Source organism: Eubalaena glacialis, chromosome 4 (genome assembly GCF_028564815.1).
Source record: "Eubalaena glacialis isolate mEubGla1 chromosome 4, mEubGla1.1.hap2.+ XY, whole genome shotgun sequence".
Classification (NCBI taxonomy): Eukaryota; Metazoa; Chordata; class Mammalia; order Artiodactyla; family Balaenidae; genus Eubalaena; species Eubalaena glacialis.
In genome coordinates, this window is record NC_083719.1 from 169,369,130 (window position 1) to 169,392,436 (window position 23,307).

Sequence of the window (23,307 nt, forward strand, 5' to 3'; positions counted from 1 at the left end):
TTTCCCAGCACCACTTATTGAAGAGGCTGTCTTTTCTCCATCGTATATTCTTGCCTCCTTTATCGAAGATAAGGTGACCCTATATGTGTGGGTTTATCTCTGTGCTTTCTATCCTGTTCCATTGATCTATGTTTCTGTTTTCGTGTCAGTACCATACTGTCTTGATTACTGTAGCTTTGTAGTATAGTCTGAAGTCTGGGAGCCTGATTCCTCCAACTCCGTTTTTCTTTCTCAAGATTGCTTTTGCTATTCGGGGTCTTTTATGTTTCTATACAAATTGTGAATTTTTTTGTTCTACTTCTGTGAAAAATGCCATTGGTAGTTTGATAGGGATTGCATTGAATCTGTAGATTGCTTTGGGTAGTATAGTCATTTTCTCAATGTTGATTCTTCCAGTCCAGGAACATGGTCTGTCTCTCCATCTGTTTGTATTACCTTTAATTTCTTTCATCAGTGTCTTATAGTTTTCTGCATACAGGTCTTTTGTCTCCTTAGGTAGGTTTATTCCTAGGTATTTTATTCTTTTTGTTGCAATGGTAAATGCGAGTGTTTCCTTAATTTCTCTTTCAGATTTTTCATCATTAGTGTATAGGAATGCAGGAGATTTCTGTGCATTAATTTTGTATCCTGCTACTTTACCAAAGTCATTGATTAGCTCTAGTAGTTTTCTGGTAGCATCTTTAGGATTCTCTATGTATAGTATCATGTCATCTGCAAACAGTGACAGCTTTACTTCTTCTTTTCTGATTTGGATTCCTTTTATTTCTTTTTCTTCTCTGATTGCTGTGACTAAAACTTCCAAAACTATATTGAATAATAGTGGTGAGAGTGGGCAACCTTGTCTTGTCTCTGATCTTAGAGGAAATGGTTTCAGTTTTTCACCATTGAGAACGATGTTGGCTGTGGGTTTGTCATATATGGCCTTTATTATGTTGAGGTAAGTTCCCTCTATGCCTACTTTCTGGAGGGTTTTTATTATAAATGGGTGTTGAATTTTGTCAAAAGCTTTTTCTGCCAGCCGATAGTGTTTTAAATAAATGGAACTATAATAAATAATCTCACAGCAGAAATCTAAGCCCACTCACTCTACTGTTAAATTGTGCTGAGTATTCTGGAATGCAATTATTCCGTGTTCATACAGATTCTTCTGTAGTATTGAAATATGGAATACACTCTCTAATTCATTTTATGTGTAGAACATATCATTGATACCAAAATCTGACAAGGTAAATATGAAGAAGTAACACAGTTTAATCTATTGATGATATCAAGGCTAATATCTTCAACAAAATAGTAGCAAACTGAATTCAGGTTATCAAGAGGAAAATACACTCTGAGAACTGTCCTATTGCAGGAGTGCAAGGTTTATCTAACACAAGGAACAGTAGAAAATGTATAGAAAGATTGACATCAAGAAAATAAAAGAAAAATGATACTATTTCCCCAATAAATGGAGATTAAAAATACTCAATGAAATATAACATCATATATCCAGGAGAAATACTTGATAATATTTAGCATCAATTCCTGCCATAAAATTCTTACCAAAGTATAAATAAAAGGTTCTTCTTTCATTTAATAATTGGTAGTATAGAGAAAACTAGCAAACATCACACATAAAGTGAAACCTTGAAAGCATTGCCTTTGAAGTAGGGAACAAGACAAGGAAACCAATTTTCACCACTGTAATGCTACATTTATAGCACAGTAAGGAGGGAAATTGGAACACACAGATGATATGATTATCAGTTTAGAAAATCTAGAAACATTAATTACTACACTTAGTAAGAGAGTTGGGAAACATTACCGCATACAAAAATAATATACAGAAAACAGTTCTATATCTATATACCAGAAACAAGAAACTAGAAAATGAAATTTTCAAAGAGTTACAATAACATTAGATGGGTCATTTTACCAGTTCCAAGTCTAAGAAAGGATCTTGAGACACTTTGTGGGAGAAATGATTAGACATTGTAGAGAGGCAGGCAAAAAGATACAAATAAATGGATATGAATCTATGGAAGACCTAGAAGTGTTCAATTCCCATTAAACCCCAAATAATAGTTCTTTTGGGTGTGAGAATATTGACAAGTTGATTGCAAAAGCCAGTCAAAGAACAGAATGAGGACATTTGCTCTCACCTAAATCAAGACTTTTATTTTAAGTTACAGCAGTTTGGGCAAGTGGGTCTCAGTGCAGAGGTAGATAAATAGCCCAAGGGAATGGAATGGTGAGTTCGTGCTGAGGTGGAGAGAAAGGAGGGTATTTTCATAAATGGTACTAAGACCATTAACTATATGGAAAAATAAAATAACACTGGAATCTACCTCCTAGCACACAAAGAACCAACTCCAGGCAGATTAGAGACCTCAGTGTGAAAGGTAAAACAAGCTTTTATCAGATAATAGAGGTTATTTAATGACCTCAGGTTAATGAAGGATTTTTAAACAGAACATAAATGCAGAAACCACAAAGGACAAATTGATATCAAATTGATATATTTGCCTGTAACAGACTTAATTAAATAACTTAATTTCACCAGAAACATCATAAAGGAATGAAAAGGTAGAGCACAAAAATGGGGAGGATAGATAAACACACATAAGCATCAACACTCTCTAGCATTTATTTATATAAAGAGCTCCTAAATGAGTATGGAAAAGACAGACAATGCTAATTTTGAAAATCGTGGAAAACTTGAACAGTGACACCACAGAAGAGTAAACCACAGAATGACCAAAAAATTCATAAAGATTCTTCACTTTGTGAATCATCAGGACCATGCAATAGACAGCCACAGATGGTGTAACTTCACTCCCACCAGGTTGCCAACAGTTGACAATACTGAGAGTAGGCAAGAGGGTGGAGCCTCAGGAACTCTCATTCATTGCAGATGAGAACATGCCCTGCACAATTGTATGGGAAAGACTCTGGCCTCATCTAGGAAGGCTGAGGAATGCATGACTCTACGGTTCCTCTCCTAGAGGATTTGTGCAGGGGAGAAGTCTTTCCCAGCTTCTCACTGGAACAGCCTACATAGATCAGGAGAATGTAGAAATAAATTGTGTCACTTGTTGCTGAGAAGGTGGTGGAGCTTCTCTAGGTCACACAGCTGGTGCAAAGCCTGGAGAAGTTTCCTGTCTTCCTGCCTTCCTGCCTTCCTCTTTAGTCGTTCTTTCCACAGTGCTGCATCTTGACTTAGATGGTATCTTTGACCCTATGCATCCCTCCCTTCCCCCAGAGCCCATGGTGGTGTTTGCCAAGGAGCAGCCAACACACAGTGAAGTGCAGGCCGTGGCGGGGGCCAGTGCCACGCTGAGCTGCGAGGTGGCCCAGGCCCAGACGGAGGTGATGTGGTACAAGGATGGGAAGAAGCTGAGTGCGAGCTCGAAAGTGCATGTGGAGGCCAAGGGCTGCACCCGGCAGCTGGTGGTGCAGCAGGCAGGGAAGGTGGATGCTGGAGAGTATAGCTGTGAAGCCAGGGGCCAGAGGGTTTCCTTCCACCTGGATGTCACAGATCAGTTATTTGGTAGGGATGCTAAATTAGCCCTTTTTGGAGATGATGTGACTGGCTTATAGCCGTGACAGACCCAGTGGTCTTTCCATCACATTTAATCTCTTTACATCTCCCATCTTGCCACCTCCCACTTTCATGCTTGTGCCTGATCCCAGGGACACTGGATGGGAAGGGTGTGTATGGAAGGAAGAGGGGCCCCTCTTGTGCACCATGAGTGGTGTTTCCATGTTGTAATGTTCCAGGTGATCTTTGGTGTCCAGGACCCTGGCTCCATCTCGCCCTTGGGGTCTCAAGTAGACCAGATGTCTCTCACCTCAGGATATGTGAATGTACTTTTGGATGTTCTAGCAGCATCCAGATTCCCTCACCCAGCACCATATGAGGATTCACCCTAATCAGAGACGTTTGTATTTCTTTGAACCTGATAAGGGGAAGTTTCAGGCACATAATCATACTTGGCATTACCTCAAGTCTGAATTTTGGATCAGCAAAGTTTTAGTTGTTTTGGGACACTCTTCCTTCCTTGCACATGGTTGTAGAAGTTATGTATGTACCCAAATGTTGGAAAATATAGGTTCCTGTTCTGTTGCAATGTCTGTGCAAAGTAAACCAAGAGAAGAGGGTTGGTAGATATATGCCTTTGATATGCACCTCTGAGATATGGCACATTCATCTGAAAGCAAATTTTGGTTTCCTTTTGTCTTTCAATTAGTATATTCTGTGTCAGTATTTCCTTTGGAGTTTGATGTATAAATTTAGAAATGGAGAGTAGTAAGGAGCTTTTCTTACACCAGCATGCTTTGTTAAAAATGAGGTATGGTAGTAGCAGCCACTGACTGGTAAAGTGGTATTTATTTCATATCATTTCCTAATGACTCTTGTGTGTGTCTGTACCTTCTGGGCTGGTTCACAGAGATGTCTGCAAACTAACTTTAGTTTCCTTTTGTTAAGAGAGGTTAACCTCAAATAGAGATGGGCTGTGGTCCTGCATTGACTCCTAAGTGCCACCACATAACAGTTTGATATCGTATTAGTATATAATGATTCATAGGTGTATATAGATACCAAGAAACCCACTATGAATCATTTGACATTATTATAATAAAACACGATATTATTTCACACAAGTAAATTTGAAAAGTTTTGAAATAGTGGCCAATTCTTAGAAAACTATACCAAAACTTACACAAGAAGAAATTAACAACTTGAACAGTCTAATAACCTTTTAACTAAATGGAAACATAATAAAAGAATCTTCTCATAGAACAAGATTAAGCTCAGCGGCTCTACTGGCAATTTATATAAAATATTCTGGAAAGAAATTATTCCATATTCATCGAGATTCTTTAAGAGAATGGAAAAGGGATATACATATATATATGTATATATGGAGATATACATATATATGGATATATATGGATATGTGTGTATATATATATATGCTCTTTAACTCATTTTATGTAGCTAGCATATAGCATCGATACCAAAATCTGACAAAGAAAGTATAAAGAATTGAAATTACAGGCCAATCTTTTATGGATGTCAATATCAAAATCCTATACAAAATATTGGCAAAGTGAGTGGAGCAATACATGAAGAGCACAATACACTCAGATCTTAATCCAGGAATGCAAGGATGGTTCAACATCAGAACATCAGAAAAATCAATACAATCCATAACATTAAGAAGCTAAAAGAGGAAAAGCATGTTTTTACCTAAAAGAATGCAGAATAAAAGTGCTTGATAAATTTTTTACATCATATTCAGAATAAGAGTTTTATGAAATGTAGTAGCATATATTCATATTAATAAACTTCTTAATAAACTAGTAATAAAAGGATAGTTTCTTAATTTGGTACAGGGTGCTAAAGAAAACAACAGCAAACATCACACTTATAGGGAAACCTTGAAAGCTTTTCTTTTTAACTGGAGCATTTCAAGTGGCTCCACTATCACAACTTGTGTCCAACATTGTACAGCCTATAAGGAGGAATATAAAGCAATAAAATTTAGATAAAGCAAAAGTGGACTTCACAGATGATAAGATTATTAATGCAGAAGGTAGAAAAGGAAGAATTTTTAGAGTTAGTAAGAAAGTTAAGGAAGATTGCCACATACAAAATACACAGAAAACACTTCTATGTTGATGTACTAGCAACAAAGAGTCAGAAAAGGATATTTTAAGACAATTATAATAGCATCAAAAGTATCATGCTTCTAATTCCATGTCTAATAAAATATGTTTAAGGCTTCTGAGGAGGATATTATTAAATACTTTAGGGAGACAGTGCTAAATGAATGGTGGGATATGCATGGAAGGCACAAAGATGTCCATTCCTAATCGAAACCCAAAGAAAAGTTCTTTTGTGGGTGTGTCAAAATTGACTAGTTGATTCCAAGAGTCAAGTGGAACCGAAGCACTCATAAAGTGAGAGCATTTCATCTACAAGATACCAAACTTATTATAAAGCTACAGTAGTGAAGACAACTGGGTTTCAATGCAGGGATAAATACACAGAACAAAGGAACAGAATAGTGAGCTCTGAAACAGCCCCGCACATAACCAGACTCCCCCATCCCTTTTCTGTTTTTTAACTCTGTAGTGCTAGTGTGTGGTATAGAGAAAGGGTGGTCTTTTCATAAACTGTGCTAATACCATGTAACTGTATACATATATCTTTATTTTTATATCTATTCCTCTATAATAAAAATGGACGTCTCCCTCACAGCACACACAAACACCAACTCCAGGTGGGTTAGAGACTCCAATGTGAAAGATAAAGCAAGCTCTTAGCAGCTAATATAGATTATTTAATGAACTGAGGGTAATAAAAGATTTCTTAAATAGGATATAAATGCATTAATCACAAGGGACAAATTGACATACTTGCCTGTATTAAAACTAAGAACTTTATATCAACAGAAGATACATAAAAGATGAAAAAACAAGTGACAAAGATGGAGAAGTTATTTACACACCCATAATTCTCAAAGTTCTAACATAAATATATAAAGAGCTCCCGAAAATGAATAAGGAAAAGACAGACAATGCTACTGCTAACTGGGCAAAAGCCTTGCAATGACACTACAGAAGGGCAAACACCAAAAGCCAAAAAGATCAGAAATGGTGCTCCACTTTGTAAATCATCAGGACCATGCAAAAGAGAGCTCAGGGAGTACAACTACCAGATTGCCAACAGTTGACAACAGCATGGAGCCTCAGGAACTCTCCTGCGCTGTGGGTGGGAACGTCCTCTGCTCAATCATGTGGGAAAGACTCCGCATCCTCTAGGAAGGTTGAGGTGTGCATGCCTCCTGATCCCACAGTTCCTTTCCTAGAGGAATATGTGCATGGAAGAAATCTTTCACAAAGTCCCCACTTGGAACAACATGCACAGATCAGTGGTAGAATGTATAGATAAATTGTGGGTACTTGTTGCACAACTAGCACAGAGCCTGGAGAAGTTTCCAGTCCCCCTTCCCATCTGTCCAGGCCTTCTTTCCCTAGTGCTGCCTTCCTGACTGAGATGGTGTTTTTGCCTCTGTGCATCCCTCCTTGTCCCCAGAGCCTATGGTGGTGTTTGCCAAGGAGCAGCCGGCACGCAGTGAAGTGCAGGCCGTGGTGGGGGCCAGTGCCACGCTGAGCTGCGAGGTGGCCCAGGCCCAGATGGAGGCGACGTGGTACAAGAACAGGAAGAAGCTGAGTTCGAGCTCAAAAGTGCGTGTGGAGGCCAAGGGCTGCACCCGGAGGCTGGTGGTGCAGCAGGCGGGCAAGGCAGACGCCGGGGAGTACAGCTGCGAGGCCGGGGGCCAGAAGGTCTCCTTCCACCTGGATGTCACAGGTGGGTGCCAGGGTTGGGTGTAGAGGCTGAGCACCTGACAAATTGGGGGAAATTAGCACATCTCCAGCAGGGTGGGGGACATGTGTGTGATGGGCCTGTGCTGGGTTCTCCTCTGATGCAGTCAGCCCCAGGGCTCTGTCCACTGGGAAGGTCCTTGAGTTGCAGGATGCTTGCCACAGCCCCTAGTCCAGGACACTTTTGGCATCTGCTTCCCCAGGTTCCTGCATCTCTCCATCACATCCCCACCTCTCCCAGCATGAAACCTGCCACAGGCTTTCTCAGTCATCTGCAGGCTGCTAAGGCCTGTAGTCTGCTGAAATGGCCATTCTTTGTCTGTCGTTGGCAAGGGGCACTATTCCCATATTAAGTCTTCCTGGGCAGCTGTGGAGCCCAGTCCTGCTCTGAGGAGCTTCTGGCCTTGGATGCCCCTGCCCCCATTGGGTCTGGAGTCCCTGTCTCTGGCCTTGGGGCCCTGACCGTCCAGCTGCATTGAGGTCAGCCCATTGTGTCGGCCTCTGCTCAGATGCCCATCCTGTCCTGGGCCTGAGCCAAGCTGGTTTGTTGCCTGCTCCCGTCCCTCCTGCCCCTCCTGGCTGCTGATGACATCACTGGGTTTCAGTGTCCTGAGGTGGCTGACACTGTCCCTGTCCCCAGCTGTGTGCCCCCAATCCAGCAGCCAGTGTGGTCCTTCCAGGTGCTCCCCTGGGTCAGCCCTCACAGGGACGCTCTTGGGTCCCCTCCCAGGGCCTTCCCCTTCCCCCTTCTCTGCCTTGGCTTTGCCCCCATGCTTGGCTGCTGGAGGCTCTCAGGATGTTTCATCCTTCTCAGTCTTTGCCTGGTCTCTCCACTCCGCATGGGGGTTCTTCTACTGAGACCGTCCTCCTCTGCCTCCCTTCCTGGCCCTGCTCCCCACTGCTCTTCTGGGATTTTGGCCCAGCCCCCAGGCTGTGTCAGGGTCACTGTGTGCCCTACTTTCCCTGCATTAGCTGCTCATGGGGCCCATCTTCCCTTGGGGATGGGGGCAGGGATCCTAGACTCTCAGCTCTCGGTGGGACAGAGCTTATGGCCCCAGGTGGTCCCTCCTGGCTGCCCTGCACTGCCCCTGTGAGCCTGGATGGTGCCTGGCAGGCAGAGTGTGGCCCTGTTGCATTCACTGTCTGGCTTGCTCAGCAGAGAGGCAGCAGTGGAGAGCTGGACAGCCCGGGCAGTTTCATTTCAAGTCTTCTCCCACCATGTGGCCTGGAGGGGGGACGGGACCCAGGCCAGGGATGCGAGGGTCTCCCCTCTAATGCTTGTTGGTCACCCCCCGCCCCCACCCTCCAGAGCCGGAACTTGAGCTCCCGACCCTGGAGAGACCCAGACGCAGGGAACCTCTGGTGGTCAGGGAACACGAAGACATCGTCCTGACAGCCACGCTGGCCACACCCTCTGTGGCCGCGGTGACGTGGCTCAAGGACGGTGTGGAGATTCGCAGCAGCAAGCGGCACGAGATGGCCAGCCTGGGGGACACCCACACCCTGACTGTGCGTGGCGTGCAGACCCTGGACAGTGCCGTCTACAGCTGCCGCCTGGGCGCAGAGGAGCAGGACTTCCCGGTGCAGGTGGAAGGTGAGTGGGGTCACGGGGAGGTCCTCTGGGAACCGCTTGTTTGCAGCGTCCTGGAGTGGAGACTGGGTGAGGCTCAGGGCGCACGACCAGGCAGCTCAGAGCTGGTCCTATGGCCCGAGCCCCACCAGGCTGACGTCCCCTCCCCTCCCCTCCCCCAGAGGTGGCTGCCAAGTTCTGCCGTGCCCTGGAGCCCGTGAGCGGGGAGCTGGGCGGCACAGTGAAGCTGGTCTGCGAGCTGAGCCCGGCGCAGGCCCAGGTGGTGTGGCGCCGCGGGAGCACGCAACTCCGGGCCGGCAAACGCTTCCAGATGGCGGCTGCGGGGCTTCAGCGCTCGCTCACTGTGTCGGGCCTGCGGGCAGAGGATGCGGGGGAGTACGTGTGCGAGAGCCGCGATGACCACACCAGCGCCATGCTCACCGTGAGCGGTATGCGGATGCTGGGGGCAGGGGCTGGGCCGCCCAGGTGGGTGGGTGGCTTGGCGGAGCATTCCGGGGCTGCTTCCCGAAGAGGTGTCGTTCCGCGGCGTCTGCTAGGTGGGGGCCCCTGCCCCTCCTGCCCGCCTCTCAAGTGGAGCTCTTGTCCGCAGTCCCCCGCGTGGTCAAGTTCACGTCTGGGCTGAGCGCGGTGGTCGCGGAGGAGGGCTGCAAGGCCACCTTCCAGTGCATGGTGACTCCCAGCGACGTGGCGGTGACGTGGTTCCTGGATGGCGTCAAGCTACAGTCCAGCGAGAAGTTTCTCATATCGCAGAAGGGTGCCAGCCACAGCCTGACTATCTTGGGCCTAGCCCTGGAGGATGCCGGCCAGATCACCGCGGAGGCTGAGGGCATCAAGACCGTGGCTGCCCTCCGGGTCCGAGGTGCGTGTGTGGGGCAGCAGGAAGGGTGCACCGGCTCCTCGCGGCAGGCGTCTCCTAATGGGCTGGTCCCAAGGTAGCATCCTGCTGCTGGCCTGTATCCAGCTCATCTGGCTGACTTCAGAGGACACAGGGTTTGTCAGCTGCAGAGAGAAGAGTAGGGTCGGACCGAGGGGCCAGGCACCTGCTCTAAAGGGGAGATGGTAAACTCCTGTAGTGCACACCTGGTCAGAGAGTGGGTGGAGGCTCAGACACTCCAGGGAGTCTTCCTAGAGGAGACGATCCTTGCTGAGCCCAAAGGGTGGCAAGGTGGGAGAGACTGGAGTTGGCAGCCAGTGCAAGCAGATGCAGATGATGGGGGTGCGCTTTGCTCACTGAAGCCAGATTGCATGGGGGAGGGCCAGAACGTTACCTGAGGGTAAGTGGGAGCCAAGCCATCTCAGGTTCTTGAGTAAGGGAGTAATGCGGGCAGATGCACTTCTGGGGAGATCATGGCACAGCCCGAGACTGGGAGATTCACTGTAGCGTTTCTCTTCCTTAATGTGATGCATCCAGGGCCTAGTTAAAGCAGAGACTGTGGTGCAGCCGGTCTGGGAGCTCAGAGTCTGCCTGTCTCAATGGCACCCTGTGTCCTGATGCTCCTGGTCACCGGCCACACTTAGGGGTTCCAGGTTCTGGTGGGGGATGTCAGGAGTTGTTCAGAGCAGGGGAGCAGGAGGTGGGAGGGGTACTGGGAAAGGAGAAGCCCCCCTGAAGTGTGGTTTCCTTCCATAAAATTGTGCCTGTGCATGTGTGCAGCTGGGCCCTGAGTATGGCCAAGGCCTTGCCTAGCTTGGAGTCGGAATGTGGTGGAGGGCAGCTCTGCTGGCTGGGGGTTGGGGCAGGGTCCCTCTGCCTTGCTTTCCTGAGAGTGGCAGTGGCTGTAATGACCTCCCTCTCCTGTGACTCCAGAGGCCCCAGTGTTGTTCAAAAAAAAGCTGGAGCCACAGACTGTGGAGGAGCGGAGCTCGGTGACCATGGAGGTGGAGCTGACGCGGCCATGGCCGGAGGTCAAGTGGACACGCAACGCCGCGGCCCTGGTGACAGGCGAGAATGTGGAGATCCACGCCGAGGGCTCAAGTCACCGCTTGGTTCTCCGCAGTGTGGGTTTCGCTGACCGTGGTTTCTATGGCTGCGAGACAGCGGATGATAAGACACAGGCCAAGCTGACTGTGGAAAGTGAGCAGCTTAGGGGGCTTGGCCTGGGGGTTGGGCATCGAGGAGTTGGGGAGGGGAGGGAATCTCCCCCTGGGGGCAGGGCCCTGGAAAAGGGGGAAAAGGGAAAGAGAGAGGAAGGGGCGGACCTCCACTTGCAGGGGCCGGAGAGGTGGAGAAGGGAGTAAAGGAGGGGGCAGGCATCCACCTGGAGGGGCAGGCCTCCCCTTCCAGAGCACCTTGAGGCTCCCTGGGGAAGTGATGGGGGCTGGACCGAGGGCCAGGGTCTTGCTGCAGTGGCTCATCCTTCCCCTTGTTTGTCCCATAGTGCGCCAGGTCCGGCTTGTGCGGGGCCTGCAGACCGTGGAGGCGCAGGAGCAGGGCACAGCCACAATGGAAGTAGAGCTGTCCCATGCTGATGTGGAGGGCAGCTGGACTCGAGATGGCCTTCGGCTCCAGCCGGGACCCACGTGCCAGCTGGTGGTACACGGCCCCACCCATACCCTTACGCTGTCTGGGCTGCAGAGGCAGGACAGTGGCCTGGTTTCCTTCAGGGCGGAGGGCGTGCACACATCTGCGCGGCTGGTGGTCACTGGTAGGTGGACATAGGTGGGGCGAGACTCACTCCAGAGCACCTGCCCCTGTCCCCAGGGTGGCCCAGGGAGGCAGCTTTGGGCAGGGATATGGAATCCTGGAGGAGGGAGGCTCATTCCTTTAACCAGCTGAGTGATTCCAACCAGCTCAGGCCCTGTCCCCGCCCAGAGGCCCTACTTCTCACCACTCCCCTCCTGTCTTCCCAGAGCTGCCTGTGAAGTTCAACCGCCCTCTGCAGGATGTGGTGGCCACGGAAAAGGACAAGGTGGTCCTGGACTGTGAGCTCTCACGCCCCAATGTGGATGTGCACTGGTTGAAGGTGCCTGGGAACTTGGACTCCTCTGCCCCCTCTTACCTCTCACCATGGGTGGGCGGGAGTGGGACCACTCTGCTGGGCAGTTCCAGCACTTGACCTGGCCTCATTCCTCCACAGGATGGTGTGGAGCTGCAGGTGAGCAAGACAGTGGGCATGGTGGCCCAGGGGGCCTGCAGGAGTCTCATCATTTACCGATGTGAGCTTGGGGACCAGGGCGTGTATGTGTGTGATGCCCACGATGCTCAGAGCTCGGCCTCCCTGAAGGTGCAAGGTGAGGGCTGGGTGGGTGGGTGCAGGAACCTCCTGGCCCCCACACTGCGTCACCCAGCAAGTGCTTGGCCCTCTGGCTCTGCTCTTGTCCCACCCATCCTGTACTCCCTCAGCAAGCTGGGGTGGGGGGTAGCAGTCAGATAGCTCTGCGTGTCAGGATGTAGCAGGGCCTGCTTCTTGCCCCAGGCCGAAATGTCCAGATCGTGAGGCCTCTGGAGGATGTGGAAGTGATGGAGAGGGAGGGTGCCACCTTCTCCTGTGAGGTCTCCCACGATGAGGTGCCTGCCCAGTGGTTCCGGGAGGGCAGCAAGCTTCGGCCCAGTGACAATGTGCGGATCCGCCAGGAAGGTGAGACGAGGACAGTGGGTGGGCTTCAGCAGGGCTTCTCCTCCTTCCTGCCCCCAGGCCACCCCTCCCTTTAGTGCTGAGTGGCCTTTGTTCCCAGGAAGGACATACACTCTCATCTATCGGAGGGTCCTGGTGGAAGATGCAGGGGAAATCAAATTTGTAGCACAATGTGCAGAATCACGAGCCCAGCTCCGAGTAAAAGGTAACGGCGGCTCAGGGCAGGGCATGGGCTGACAGCGTGTGTGTGAACAAGCACATGTACTGAGTCTTACAGGGCTGAAAGGCTAGCTGTCCCTGTCCTGGGGTCCCTCCTGGAATGAGGACAGCAGTGATCCAGGAGGAGGGAAAGCGGGTATTCCCTCCTTGGCAGGAAGAAAGTGGTCTAGGGGAGGCAGCCTTGGGGTCTCCTTCTTTGTTTAAAATGGAGGTACCAATGAATTCTCCTTCCTGGGACTGCAGCAAGTGCTGGAGAGAAAAGGTGTGAGGCCCTGGCAGGAAGTAAGCACACAAGGCTTTACCTGGTGGCCTTGATGGCAGTCAAAGTGGCTGCAGGGCATGAGGGAGAAAGGGTCTAGAAACAGGTAGGGGGCAGGGGTGTGGGGCGTTTGGATGCATAAGGTGAGGGCAGGGTGCAAGGGATTCGGGGGTGTGCAGGATGAGGGTGAGGCTGTGTGGCGAGAGGACGGGCGGGGTGGGGGAGTGGGGCAGGCATGCGCATGATGAGGCCCACTGGATGATAGCGAGTGTGGGTGTGTGCCCACTGTCCTTGTGGTCAGATGTGAGCAGCAAGTCCCAGACTAGCCCGAGGGCAACACTCAGCCTAGCTATCTGCTGGCACGGGTGGGCGGGCCGGCATAGGCCCTTTAGCCTGAGCATGATGTCCCAGTCCGGCTGCTTGGGAGATGCACAGCCAGAGCACCCAGCCCTGGGTGTTCGGGATCACTGTGCACCTGCCCTGACCCTGCTGGGTGTACCCACAGAGCTGCCAGTATCCATCCTACGCCCGCTGCGGGACAAGATCGCGATGGAGAAGCACCGCGGTGTGCTCGAGTGCCAGATGTCAAGGGCCAGTGCCCAGGTGCGGTGGTTCAAGGGCAGCGTGGAACTGCAGCCTGGGGCCAAGTATGAGATGGTCAGTGACGGCCTCTACCGCCAGCTGATCATCAACGCCGTCCAGCCTGAGGACGAGGACACTTATACCTGTGATGCTGGCGATGTTAAGACCAGTGCCCAATTCTTTGTGGAAGGTTCGGGCAGGGCTGGGTGGGCAGCTGTTCTTTTTTTCCCCCAGGGGAGGTGTTACAGCCTGTGGCACTTAGAGGTGGCCAGGTCTGAGAAGGACCTGACTGGGCGCATTGGGTCACCCCAGGGAGGAAGTGAGCATGCCTGAGAGGGTTTGTTCCCAGGAAGTAACACCAACCCCGCAGGAGGGGTGGCTGGTGATCCTCCCTCGGGACTGCCCCAGTGACTGGCCACTCGCCCACAGAGCAATCCATCACTATCGTGCGGGGCCTGCAGGATGTGACGGTGATGGAGCCCGCCCCTGCCTGGTTCGAGTGTGAGACCTCCATCCCCTCGGTGCGGCCGCCTAAGTGGCTCCTGGGGGAGACGGTGCTGCAGGCAGGGGCTGACGTGGGGATGGAACAGGAGGGCACAGTGCACCGGCTGACGCTGCGGCGTACCTGCTCCACCATGACAGGGCCGGTGCACTTCACCATCGGCAAATCACGCTCCACCGCCTGCCTGGTCGTCTCAGGTGAAAGTGTGCTGCCTGGCGGGTTGGCCGAGGATGGAGAGGAGGCAGGGCAGGGGCAGGTGTTATGGCCTTGTGGTCTGGCCCACTTTACGCAGTGCTTCCCTCTTTCCTTCCGCCACAGACATTCCCATGGTGCTCACGCGGCCACTAGAGCCCAAGGTGGGGCGTGAGCTGCAGTCGGTAGTCCTGTCCTGTGACTTCAAGCCACCCCCCAAGACCGTGCAGTGGTACAAGGAGGAGACACCCCTGGTGCCATCTGACAAGTTCAAGATGGGGCTGGAGGGCCACATGGCAGAGCTGCGCATCCTGCGGCTCACGCCCGCGGATGCTGGTGTCTACCGGTGCCAGGCCGGCAGTGCCCAGAGCAGCGCTGAGGTTACTGTGGAAGGTACAGAGCGAGGGGGCACGGGGCCACCAGAGGGTCTCTGGGGAAGGCGGTGATGGCGGTCATGCTGAGCTGCCTGGTGTGCTCCTGGCAGTGCGGGAGGTGACGGTGACGCAGCCACTGCAGGACTTGGAGGTCACGGAGGAGGGCTGTGCCTGCTTCTCCTGCGAGCTGTCCCACGAGGACGAGGCGCTGGAGTGGTCGCTCAATGGGACGCCACTGTGTAACGACAGCCTCCACAAGATTACCCATGAGGGCCGCCGCCACACGCTGGTGCTGAAGCAGGTCCAACGGGCTGACACGGGCACTGTATGCGCCTCCTCGCCCAAGGTTATGGCCTCGGCCCGCCTGGAGGTCAAAGGTGAGGTGTCCTTGTGGGGTCTGGGGACCCCTGGGATGTGCACCTGGCACCCTGAAGGCCAGAGGTGGCAGCTCGTCCCCTCAGTCGCCCACACCTTCCCTGCAGGGAAGCCGGTGGTGTTCCTGAAGGCGTTGGACGACGTGTCCGTGGAGGAGTGGGGCACGCTGACCTTGCGGTGCGAGGTCTCTGACCACCAGGCTCGTGTGGTGTGGCGAAAGGACGGCATGGAGTTGGGCCCCAGTGACAAGCGTGACTTCCTGTACACAGCGGGCACTCGGGGACTCGTGGTGCACAACCTGAGCAGGGACGATGCTGGCCTGTACACCTGCGACGTGGGCACTGATGAGACCCGTGCCCATGTCAGCGTGCACGGTGCGTGCTGCAGCCGGCTCCAGATGGCGGGGCCAGGGCACTGGGGGCGTGGCTCTGGGCATGGGGGTGCCTCTGTCTGGGGGGCCCACCCACTCCCCGAGACCAGGGGCTGCTCTGCTGAGCCTGGAGAGCTCAGGGCAGGCTCCTGAAGGAGCGGGCTTGACAGGGTCTTAGGAGGCCCAGGTGCAGGCAGGTGGGCCAGGGATGATGGGCAACAGAGCAAAGCTTGGGAGACTAGACTGGCCCTGCTTGATAGAGTCCCAAGGTGTAAAGGATTCTACAGAGGCTGGAAACATTCACTCTGCACCAGGGGATGTGTACGGGCAGGCACAGGGGCCACAGAGGGGCGGTCAGGAGAGCCTCCTGGAGTGGGCGAGTGGGAGAGCCCGAGATGTCAGGCAGGGGGTGCCCCAGTAGGGCTCCCAGGCCATGGCACAGCCTGGTGAAGGTGGCTGTGGGCAGGCCACATGCTTTTCACAGGCTCATCCCAATCTGGGCCTGGTTCCCCAACTATAGGGTGGATGCCTGACGTCCTGTGTGCACCACTGTCCTGGCTCCACCCCTGTAGTCCTGCTCTCTCTTGTGTGCATGGCAGGCCTGCTGCCCTGTGATCCTGTGGCTGGTCCCTGATGGTCTGGCCAGTGTTTGATGAGACAGGAATGGGACAGGAAAGGGAGGGCGGTGTGGTGAGTTTGTCCTAGAGCTGGATTGCCTCTTCATTTTGGGTGCCTGTTCTTCTTCTGGAGCATATAAGCTGGTGACAACTGTGTGTGGTGCTTATTCTCTCCACATTGTTCCATAGCAAATGTGAAGGCGGCCGCCTTGGTCATAACGCATAGCTATCAGCCATCCAAACACCAAGGTGTGGACAGCTGGAGGCCAAGAGGACATTTGTTGAGAGGGGCAGCAGGCCCTCTGGGAGTGGGGTTGGGGAGGGTGGGTATGCAGGTTCTCTGGCTGGTCTTGCCCCTCCTGGGGTGTGGACCGGGGCTGCTACAGGCTTGACGGTGCCTGTCTCGAGGGGCAGGCTTCCGTGGGCCTGGCTGGCGTGACGGCTGTCTCCTCTGGCCCACAGACCTGCACGTGGGCATCACCAAGAGGCTGAAGACAGTGGAGGTGATGGAGGGCGAGAGCTGCAGCTTTGAGTGCGTCCTGTCCCATGAGAACACTGGCGATGTTGCTGTATGGATGGTTGGTGGGAAAACGGTGGGCAGCTCTGGCCGCTTCTGGGCCACACGCCAGGGCCGCAAGTATACGCTGGCTGTCCGAGATGCTCTGCCAAGTGACGCTGGGGAGGTGGTCTTCTCTGTGCGGGACCTCACCTCCAAGGCCTCGCTCATGATCAGAGGTGGGTGATGGTGGCAGTGGGAACTGACTGGCTGGGACAGGTCGGGGGTCTGTCTCCAGGGGCTGGTTTGGGAGCTGCTGAGCCTGGGCCCTCCCCAGGCAGCCTGGAGCAGGGGCCTTGGGCTTGGAAGCTGGAAGGGGGTGCATCTGGGGACTGTCTCCCCAGCCCCTGGTTGGCACCTGGAGGCATCTGTCAGAGTACTGGGGGGTTCTGGTCATCCAGGGGGCTTACTTTCTAGAATGAGGCTCTGGAGCCTTTGGGCAGGAGCAGGGTTTCTGATCTTCAGTCCGTGATTTGACTGCTGTGGTAGCTCCCAGGGTGCATGACTCATGAAGCCAGTGAAATTGCCATTGGCATTTCTGAGCTCCTACTTCCAGCATGAGTACTTGGTGCCAGTGGGTGAAGCTCAGCCCATAGTCAGCGCTGGCCCATGGCCATGCTTTGAGTCACAGGACTCTGAACAGTGCTGAGAACATAAGATTCTGTGGGCTAATATTTCTCCCTCCCGGGGTCGTTCCCTGGTATTCCAGGGCTCTGAGGCCCCTGGGTCTGAGGTTCCAGAGTCGGAAGTTTTGGAGCTGTAGGTTCTGTGGTCTCAGCCTTCAGAACCTGAAGGTTCCTGAATGCCTGCCCTGCCCTCACCCCAGGCATGGCTAGGGCTGTGGCCGTGGGTAGAGCTGTGGCCATGCCTCTTGGGTCACCATCTCTGTTCTTTTCAGAGAGGCCAGTTGACATTGTGAAGCCACTGGAAGACCAGCGGGCCATGCTGGGTGAGGATGTGGTGCTGAGGTGTGAGCTGTCACGGGAGGGGACCCCAGTGTGCTGGCTGAAGGACGGGAAAGCCATTCGCAAGAGTAAGAAGTATGAGCTTCTCATCGAAGGCACTCGAGCCATGCTGGTCATCCATGCAGCCTCACTCAAAGATTCTGGCGAGTACACGTGTGAGACAGAGTCTTCCAAAAGCACAGCCAACCTCCGAGTGGAAGGTAACCCCCATGAGAGACCCTGGGACAGCCCCTGTGGCTTCTCTTCCCAGGCAGGAACGGAGGGGCGCCCAGCAGGGAAGGGACTCGCTCAGGTCCCTGAGGTTCTGTGGGTGGGCCAGGAGAACCACCTGTGATGGGAGTGATTTCCTGTCCTGAGGGCCTACATGGGGTCTGCACAGACCTCTCCCTCCCATCCATTCTCCCCCAGAAAAACCAAACCAGTTCACGGAGGAGCTGGCCGACCTGCAGGTGGAGGAGAAGGGCACAGCTGTGTTCGCCTGCAAGACGGAGCGCCCCGCGGCCTCAGTGACCTGGCGCAAGGGCCTCACAGAGCTGCAAGCCTCGGAGAAGCATGCTCCCAGCCAGGAGGGCCTGACCTTGAGGCTCACCATCAGCGCCCTGGAGAAGGCGGACAGTGACACTTACACCTGTGACATCGGCCAGGCCCAGTCCCAGGCTCGGCTCCTGGTGAAAGGTTAGGCCCAGTCACCGTGCTGTTGCTCTCATTTGCACACTATATTTCAAGGCCCATGGTGTGCTCAGCTGTAAGCTTTGTTTAAAGTAGACTTGAAGATGGGCAGAGATCAGAGTTCTGCCTGGCCCTAGACAAACCCAGCCTTGGTTTCCCCCTCTCCAAGGGGAGTTGTCCTGGGTGGTCTTGTCTCTGGCCCTCCCAGCTGGGCCTTGTGTAAATGAGTCGGCAGCCCTCATTTATTTGTGCATTCATTTGCTGGATGAATGTTTCTGGAGCCCTTCCAGCATGTGCCCCTGCATGAGCTCTGCATGTACTTACATGCAGATGCACCGCCTCTGCTCCTGTGGAAGGAGACTTGCTCGGGGAAGTTTTCAGGTTTGAGCGGCAGTTTTCACCTGGCAGGCAGGGTGAGGGTTATCATTCTCCCACTTCACAGATGGGGAAACTGGGCCTTTACTCGGGGTTGTTGGCTGGTTCAGGGTTGTAGGACAAGTAGGCATCAGGGCAGGGTTGAGCCCAGCCCTCCAGATCCCAGGGCCGGTGTCCAGGGTGAAGTCAGCTGGAGGTCCTTCCTGGGGTCTCTCCACAGAAAAAAACCCAAAAGAATAACAAAGAAGCCTCACTCTTGACTTTTTTCTCTTTTTCAGTGAAATACAGTGAATCCACTGAGCTCAGTGAAAACATTTTGTTACTGCAGTAGAAGCACCACTATCTAATAAAGTATTGGGTTGGCCAAAAAGTTCGTTCAGGTTTTTCAGTAAGATGCAATGAAAAACCCGAACGAACTTTTTGGCCAACCCAATAGATGTTCATACTTTAAAAAAGTCAGAGTGTCCAATAATAACAACATATGGTCTTTAAAAAAATTTAAAACACACAGACTTGTACCTGTCTAATAGTGTCAGCCAGAGCCTTTTCTTTGTGTATCAGTTCACGAATCAGAATTCCTTATCTCTTTTTGTGTACATCGCCCCCATGATGTGCCATCTATGCTGTCTGGTGTGCAATAGCTTCAAGACACTTGTGAATACAGAAGGAATCTGGAGGCCAATCTATCTCTATATTTATGACTTCTTCCTAAGCTTTCACCATACCTAAGACAACAGCAAAAAATTTTTTTCTAGCGATTCACGTTGTCAGTCCTCCAATGCATTCGATTTAAATGTTATCATAGCCATGCGTCTTTTTTCACACTCGTTTCTTCTGGTAATACAAAATTTAATTGCGTTAAGTGATTTCTGTGACAGGCATAACTGGCCTAGACAGGTTAGGTAACACAGCTTGATGGAGGGGCCTTGCTGTGGGTCACCTTGTGTGCTCTGCAGAAGGACCCCAGAGGTGGATTGGGGCTCACTGGTGGATCTAAAACAAATACTTTTGGACAGTTCAGCTCGGACCCACTTACTGTTTTATGTTTTGTCATTCAGAGCCCGTTAGAGTCATTTGCTCGATCCCTGCTGTGCGCCCACCCCAGGTCTTGGGGAGCACCCTGTTTCCCTTGGCAGCCGGCCAGAGGGTCCCTGACATGCCTGTTTGCGTCCCTGCAGGCCAGAAAGTGCTCATCACGGAGGACCTGGAGGACTTGGAGGTGCAGGAGGGCTCCTCGGCCACCTTCTGCTGCCGTATCTCCCCTGCCGACTACAAGCCCGTCCACTGGTTCTTGGACAAAACCCCGCTGTCTGCCAACGAACTCAATGAGATTGAGGTCCAGCCGGGTGGCTACCATGTGCTTACCCTGCGGCAGCTGGCCCTCAAGGACTCAGGCACCATCCATTTTGAGGCAGGCGACCAGCGGACCTCAGCTGCCTTGCAGGTCACAGGTAGGCTGCATGCCCAGTGCCGTGGTGGGGGCCAGTCTGTGTGACTAAGCATGCAACCTCAAGACAGTGGCTTGGCCACACGCTGGGTGAGGCCCTGGGGCTTACAGAGAAGGCACCATGGACTTCCCATGGGCTGGGGCCTTGGATCCCAGGGAGTGGGGCTTGGGAGGCTGAGTGGTGCTATTTCAAGATGCGTTGTTGCACATGGTATGCAGAGGTGAACGCAAGATCAGTGTAGGGGCTGGGCCCACCCCTCTGGTGTGTGGAGCCACACAGAGCCTGTCCTGTTCCCCCAGCAGCCCTGTCTGCAGCCCAGACTGAGGGGGCCAGGTGGGCACTGACCAGGAGTGTTGCCTGGTCTGCAGTGAGACCTGGGGCTTTTCCTGCAGGAGCCCCCGAGTGTCTTATGCATCCCTCTCTGTCTTCAGAGAAGCCAAGTGTTTTCTCCCAGGAGCTCACAGATGCCACAGTCATGGAGGGGGAAGATCTGACCCTGGTCTGTGAGACTGCTGCTTTAGACAACCCTGTGTGCTGGACCAAGGATGGGAAGGCCCTGCGGCCGTCGGCTCGGTGCCATCTGAGCTATGAGGGCCGCCGAGCCCAACTGGTCATCACTGACACCACCCTTCAGGACGGTGGGCGCTACAAGTGTGAGGCTGGGGGTGCCTGGAGCAGCTCCATTGTCAAAGTCCATGGTGAGCCCCTGGAGGGGGGTGCTGGGCAGCCTCCAGCCGCACTCTGGGCACCCCTGTTTCTTGTCTTGCTAGGGGCAAGGGGGACTCCAGGACTCTATCTGACCCTCTCTATCTCTGCCCTCTATGTGTGTGTGTGGGGGGGGGGGGTGCTGTTCTGAGGCTCCTTCTGTCCACCTGTATCTTTCCAGCAGTTCATCCATCTCACTCTGCTCCCTACTGCCCATCTCTGGGTCTCTGATGCTCCTGATAGCATCCCTCACCCTCTCTTGGTCTTCTGACCAGCAATCTCTTTTTTACTTCATTCCTGACTTTGTTTTGTGTTCTGACGTCACCGTGTCTCCCTTCTCCTGGCTTGGCTTATCTCCATCTGTCTCAGTCAGCTCGGGTCCGGGTAACAAATACCACAGACTGAGTAGCATAAAAAAACATGTCTCCCGGTTTATTGTCTCCCAGTTCTGGAGACTAGAAGTCTGAGATCAAGGTGTTGGCAGGCCTGGCTTCTCCTGAGGCCTTTCTTCTTGGCATGTAGATAGCTGTCTTCTCCCTGTGTCTTCACAGTCATCCCTCTGTGTGTGTCTGTGTCCTAATCTCCTTTTCTTGTAAGGACACCAATACTGTGGGATTAAGACCCACCCTAGTGACATAATTTTACCTCAGTCTTCTCTTTAAAGACCCCCATCTCCAAATACGGCCCCATTCTGGGTCCTGAGGGTTAGGACTCCAACAGATGAATTTGGGGGACACAATGTAGCCCATAACACTCCACCCTTCTCTGTTTCCTGCTGTTTGGCTCACCCTCCTGGAGAGGCAGAGGTCTTGAGGTCACTGTCACTAGCCCCCAATGTAGACAGTGAGGTGGGCCTGCCTGCACCCTGCAGCTGCTGCTCTCAGCCATGCTTGACCGCAGGGGAGACCCCTGTAGGAGGCAGCGGGGTGAGGGCTGAGCTGAGCTCATACCTGTCCACAGCTCAGCCAGTGCGGTTCCGAGAGGGACTGAAGGACGTGGAGGTGCTGGAGGGTGGTGCTGCCACACTACACTGCATGCTGTCATCGGTGGCCATGCCCGTGGAGTGGCGTCGTGGAGATGAGGTTGTGCAGCCTGGAGACAAGTACAGCCTGCGGCAGGAGGGTACCATGCTGGAACTGCTCATCCGGGACCTGCAGCCTCAGGACAGCGGGCAGTACTCCTGCTGCTTCGGGGACCAGATGACATCGGCCAGGCTCACCGTACAGGGTAAGTATACTTACCCACTCTGCCCATGTGACCCTATGCGGTTCCATACAGCCCCTTTCATCCTTTGTGGGGGGATGAAGATGATGTCTTGTGTCCATCGGACCTTGTTGCAGCCCTACCTGCTGAGTTCGTAGGAAGACTGAGAAGCAAGGAGGCCATGGAAGGGACCACGGCCATGCTGCTCTGTGAGCTGAGCAAGGCAGCCCCTGTGGAGTGGAGGAAGGGGCCCGAGACCCTCAGAGCTGGAGACAGAGTGAGCCTGAGGCAGGACGGAGCCATGTGTGAGCTGGAGATCCATGGCCTGACCATGGAGGATGCTGGGGAGTACTCGTGTGTGTGCGGGCAGGAGAGGACATCAGCCACGCTCACCGTCAGGGGTAAAGACCACATGTGACCACGTGGACTGGCATTTGGTGGCTGCCCATCACCTCTCTGCTCTCAGTTTCCTTTTCTACTCTGCTGTCTCACTATCCTTTTCCTTCCATAATTCTTTTGTTGTCCCTGTCATGGTCCCTGTCTGCTGTGTGGCACATGTACAGGTTGGAGCTTTAAATGTCACAGTCCACAGTGTGTACTGGGCACACCCAGCAGGTGGTCCGTGTCCAGTTAGGTTTTGTATCTTCTATGAACTATCCACGTCCTGTTTCTTCTGCGTGTTCAGAGAACGTGATAGTGTTTGTGTGTTTCTGACCATCTCCAGGCCTGCCTGCCAAGTTCACAAAGGGTCTGAGGAAGGAAGAGGCCATGGAAGGGACCACGGCCACACTGCACTGTGAACTGAGCAAGGCAGCCCCTGTGGAGTGGAGGAAGGGGCCTGAGACCCTCAGAGCCGGGGACAGAGTGAGCCTGAGGCAGGACGGGGCCGTGTGTGAGCTGGAGATCTGTGGCCTGGTTGTGGCAGATGCCGGGGAGTACTCATGCGTGTGTGGTCAGGAGAAAACCTCAGCCACGCTCACTGTCAGGGGTAAAGACCCATGTGGCCAAGCAGAGCTGTGTTTTGGTGTCTAATTATTGATTTAATGGCATCCCCCTGCACTCATCCCACCTACCCTCCTCATCTCAGTGCCACCCTCTTCCCATAACTCCATGGAATTCCTTCCTCCTTCCTGGGCTGTTGTGTGAACCATGAGAAACGAGCATTTGAGCTATTTCCTACCCCTTGTGTCACTGCAGGTTCTGTCCTATTATCCTGTAGGAGTCTGTGTCCTTTCCTCTGTCCTGTCATGTCCTGCCTTTGAAGTTCTCCCGTGACTCTGATGTCTGTGTCTGTCTGATCATCCTTAGCTCTGCCTGCTGAGTTCATAAGAAGACTGAGGAGCAAGAAGGCCA

General features: G+C 52.7%; 1 protein-coding gene across 1 annotated transcript in view; it reads left to right on the forward strand.

Annotated features, from left to right (window-relative positions):
- Positions 1 to 23,307, forward strand: part of OBSCN (obscurin, cytoskeletal calmodulin and titin-interacting RhoGEF) — a 158,023-nt gene that overhangs the window by 63,353 nt on the left and 71,363 nt on the right. Inside the window, exons 17-37 of the mRNA XM_061190097.1 lie at positions 8,687 to 8,971; positions 9,130 to 9,396; positions 9,558 to 9,827; positions 10,776 to 11,042; positions 11,347 to 11,613; positions 11,819 to 11,931; positions 12,046 to 12,199; positions 12,644 to 12,748; positions 13,527 to 13,793; positions 14,033 to 14,302; positions 14,424 to 14,690; positions 14,782 to 15,048; positions 15,154 to 15,420; positions 16,496 to 16,768; positions 17,488 to 17,754; positions 17,963 to 18,229; positions 19,777 to 20,049; positions 20,478 to 20,744; positions 21,712 to 21,978; positions 22,092 to 22,355; positions 22,679 to 22,942. Of these exons, the coding sequence (XP_061046080.1) occupies positions 8,687 to 8,971; positions 9,130 to 9,396; positions 9,558 to 9,827; positions 10,776 to 11,042; positions 11,347 to 11,613; positions 11,819 to 11,931; positions 12,046 to 12,199; positions 12,644 to 12,748; positions 13,527 to 13,793; positions 14,033 to 14,302; positions 14,424 to 14,690; positions 14,782 to 15,048; positions 15,154 to 15,420; positions 16,496 to 16,768; positions 17,488 to 17,754; positions 17,963 to 18,229; positions 19,777 to 20,049; positions 20,478 to 20,744; positions 21,712 to 21,978; positions 22,092 to 22,355; positions 22,679 to 22,942 (5,208 nt within the window). The remainder of the gene's footprint in view (positions 1 to 8,686; positions 8,972 to 9,129; positions 9,397 to 9,557; positions 9,828 to 10,775; positions 11,043 to 11,346; positions 11,614 to 11,818; positions 11,932 to 12,045; positions 12,200 to 12,643; positions 12,749 to 13,526; positions 13,794 to 14,032; positions 14,303 to 14,423; positions 14,691 to 14,781; positions 15,049 to 15,153; positions 15,421 to 16,495; positions 16,769 to 17,487; positions 17,755 to 17,962; positions 18,230 to 19,776; positions 20,050 to 20,477; positions 20,745 to 21,711; positions 21,979 to 22,091; positions 22,356 to 22,678; positions 22,943 to 23,307) is intronic.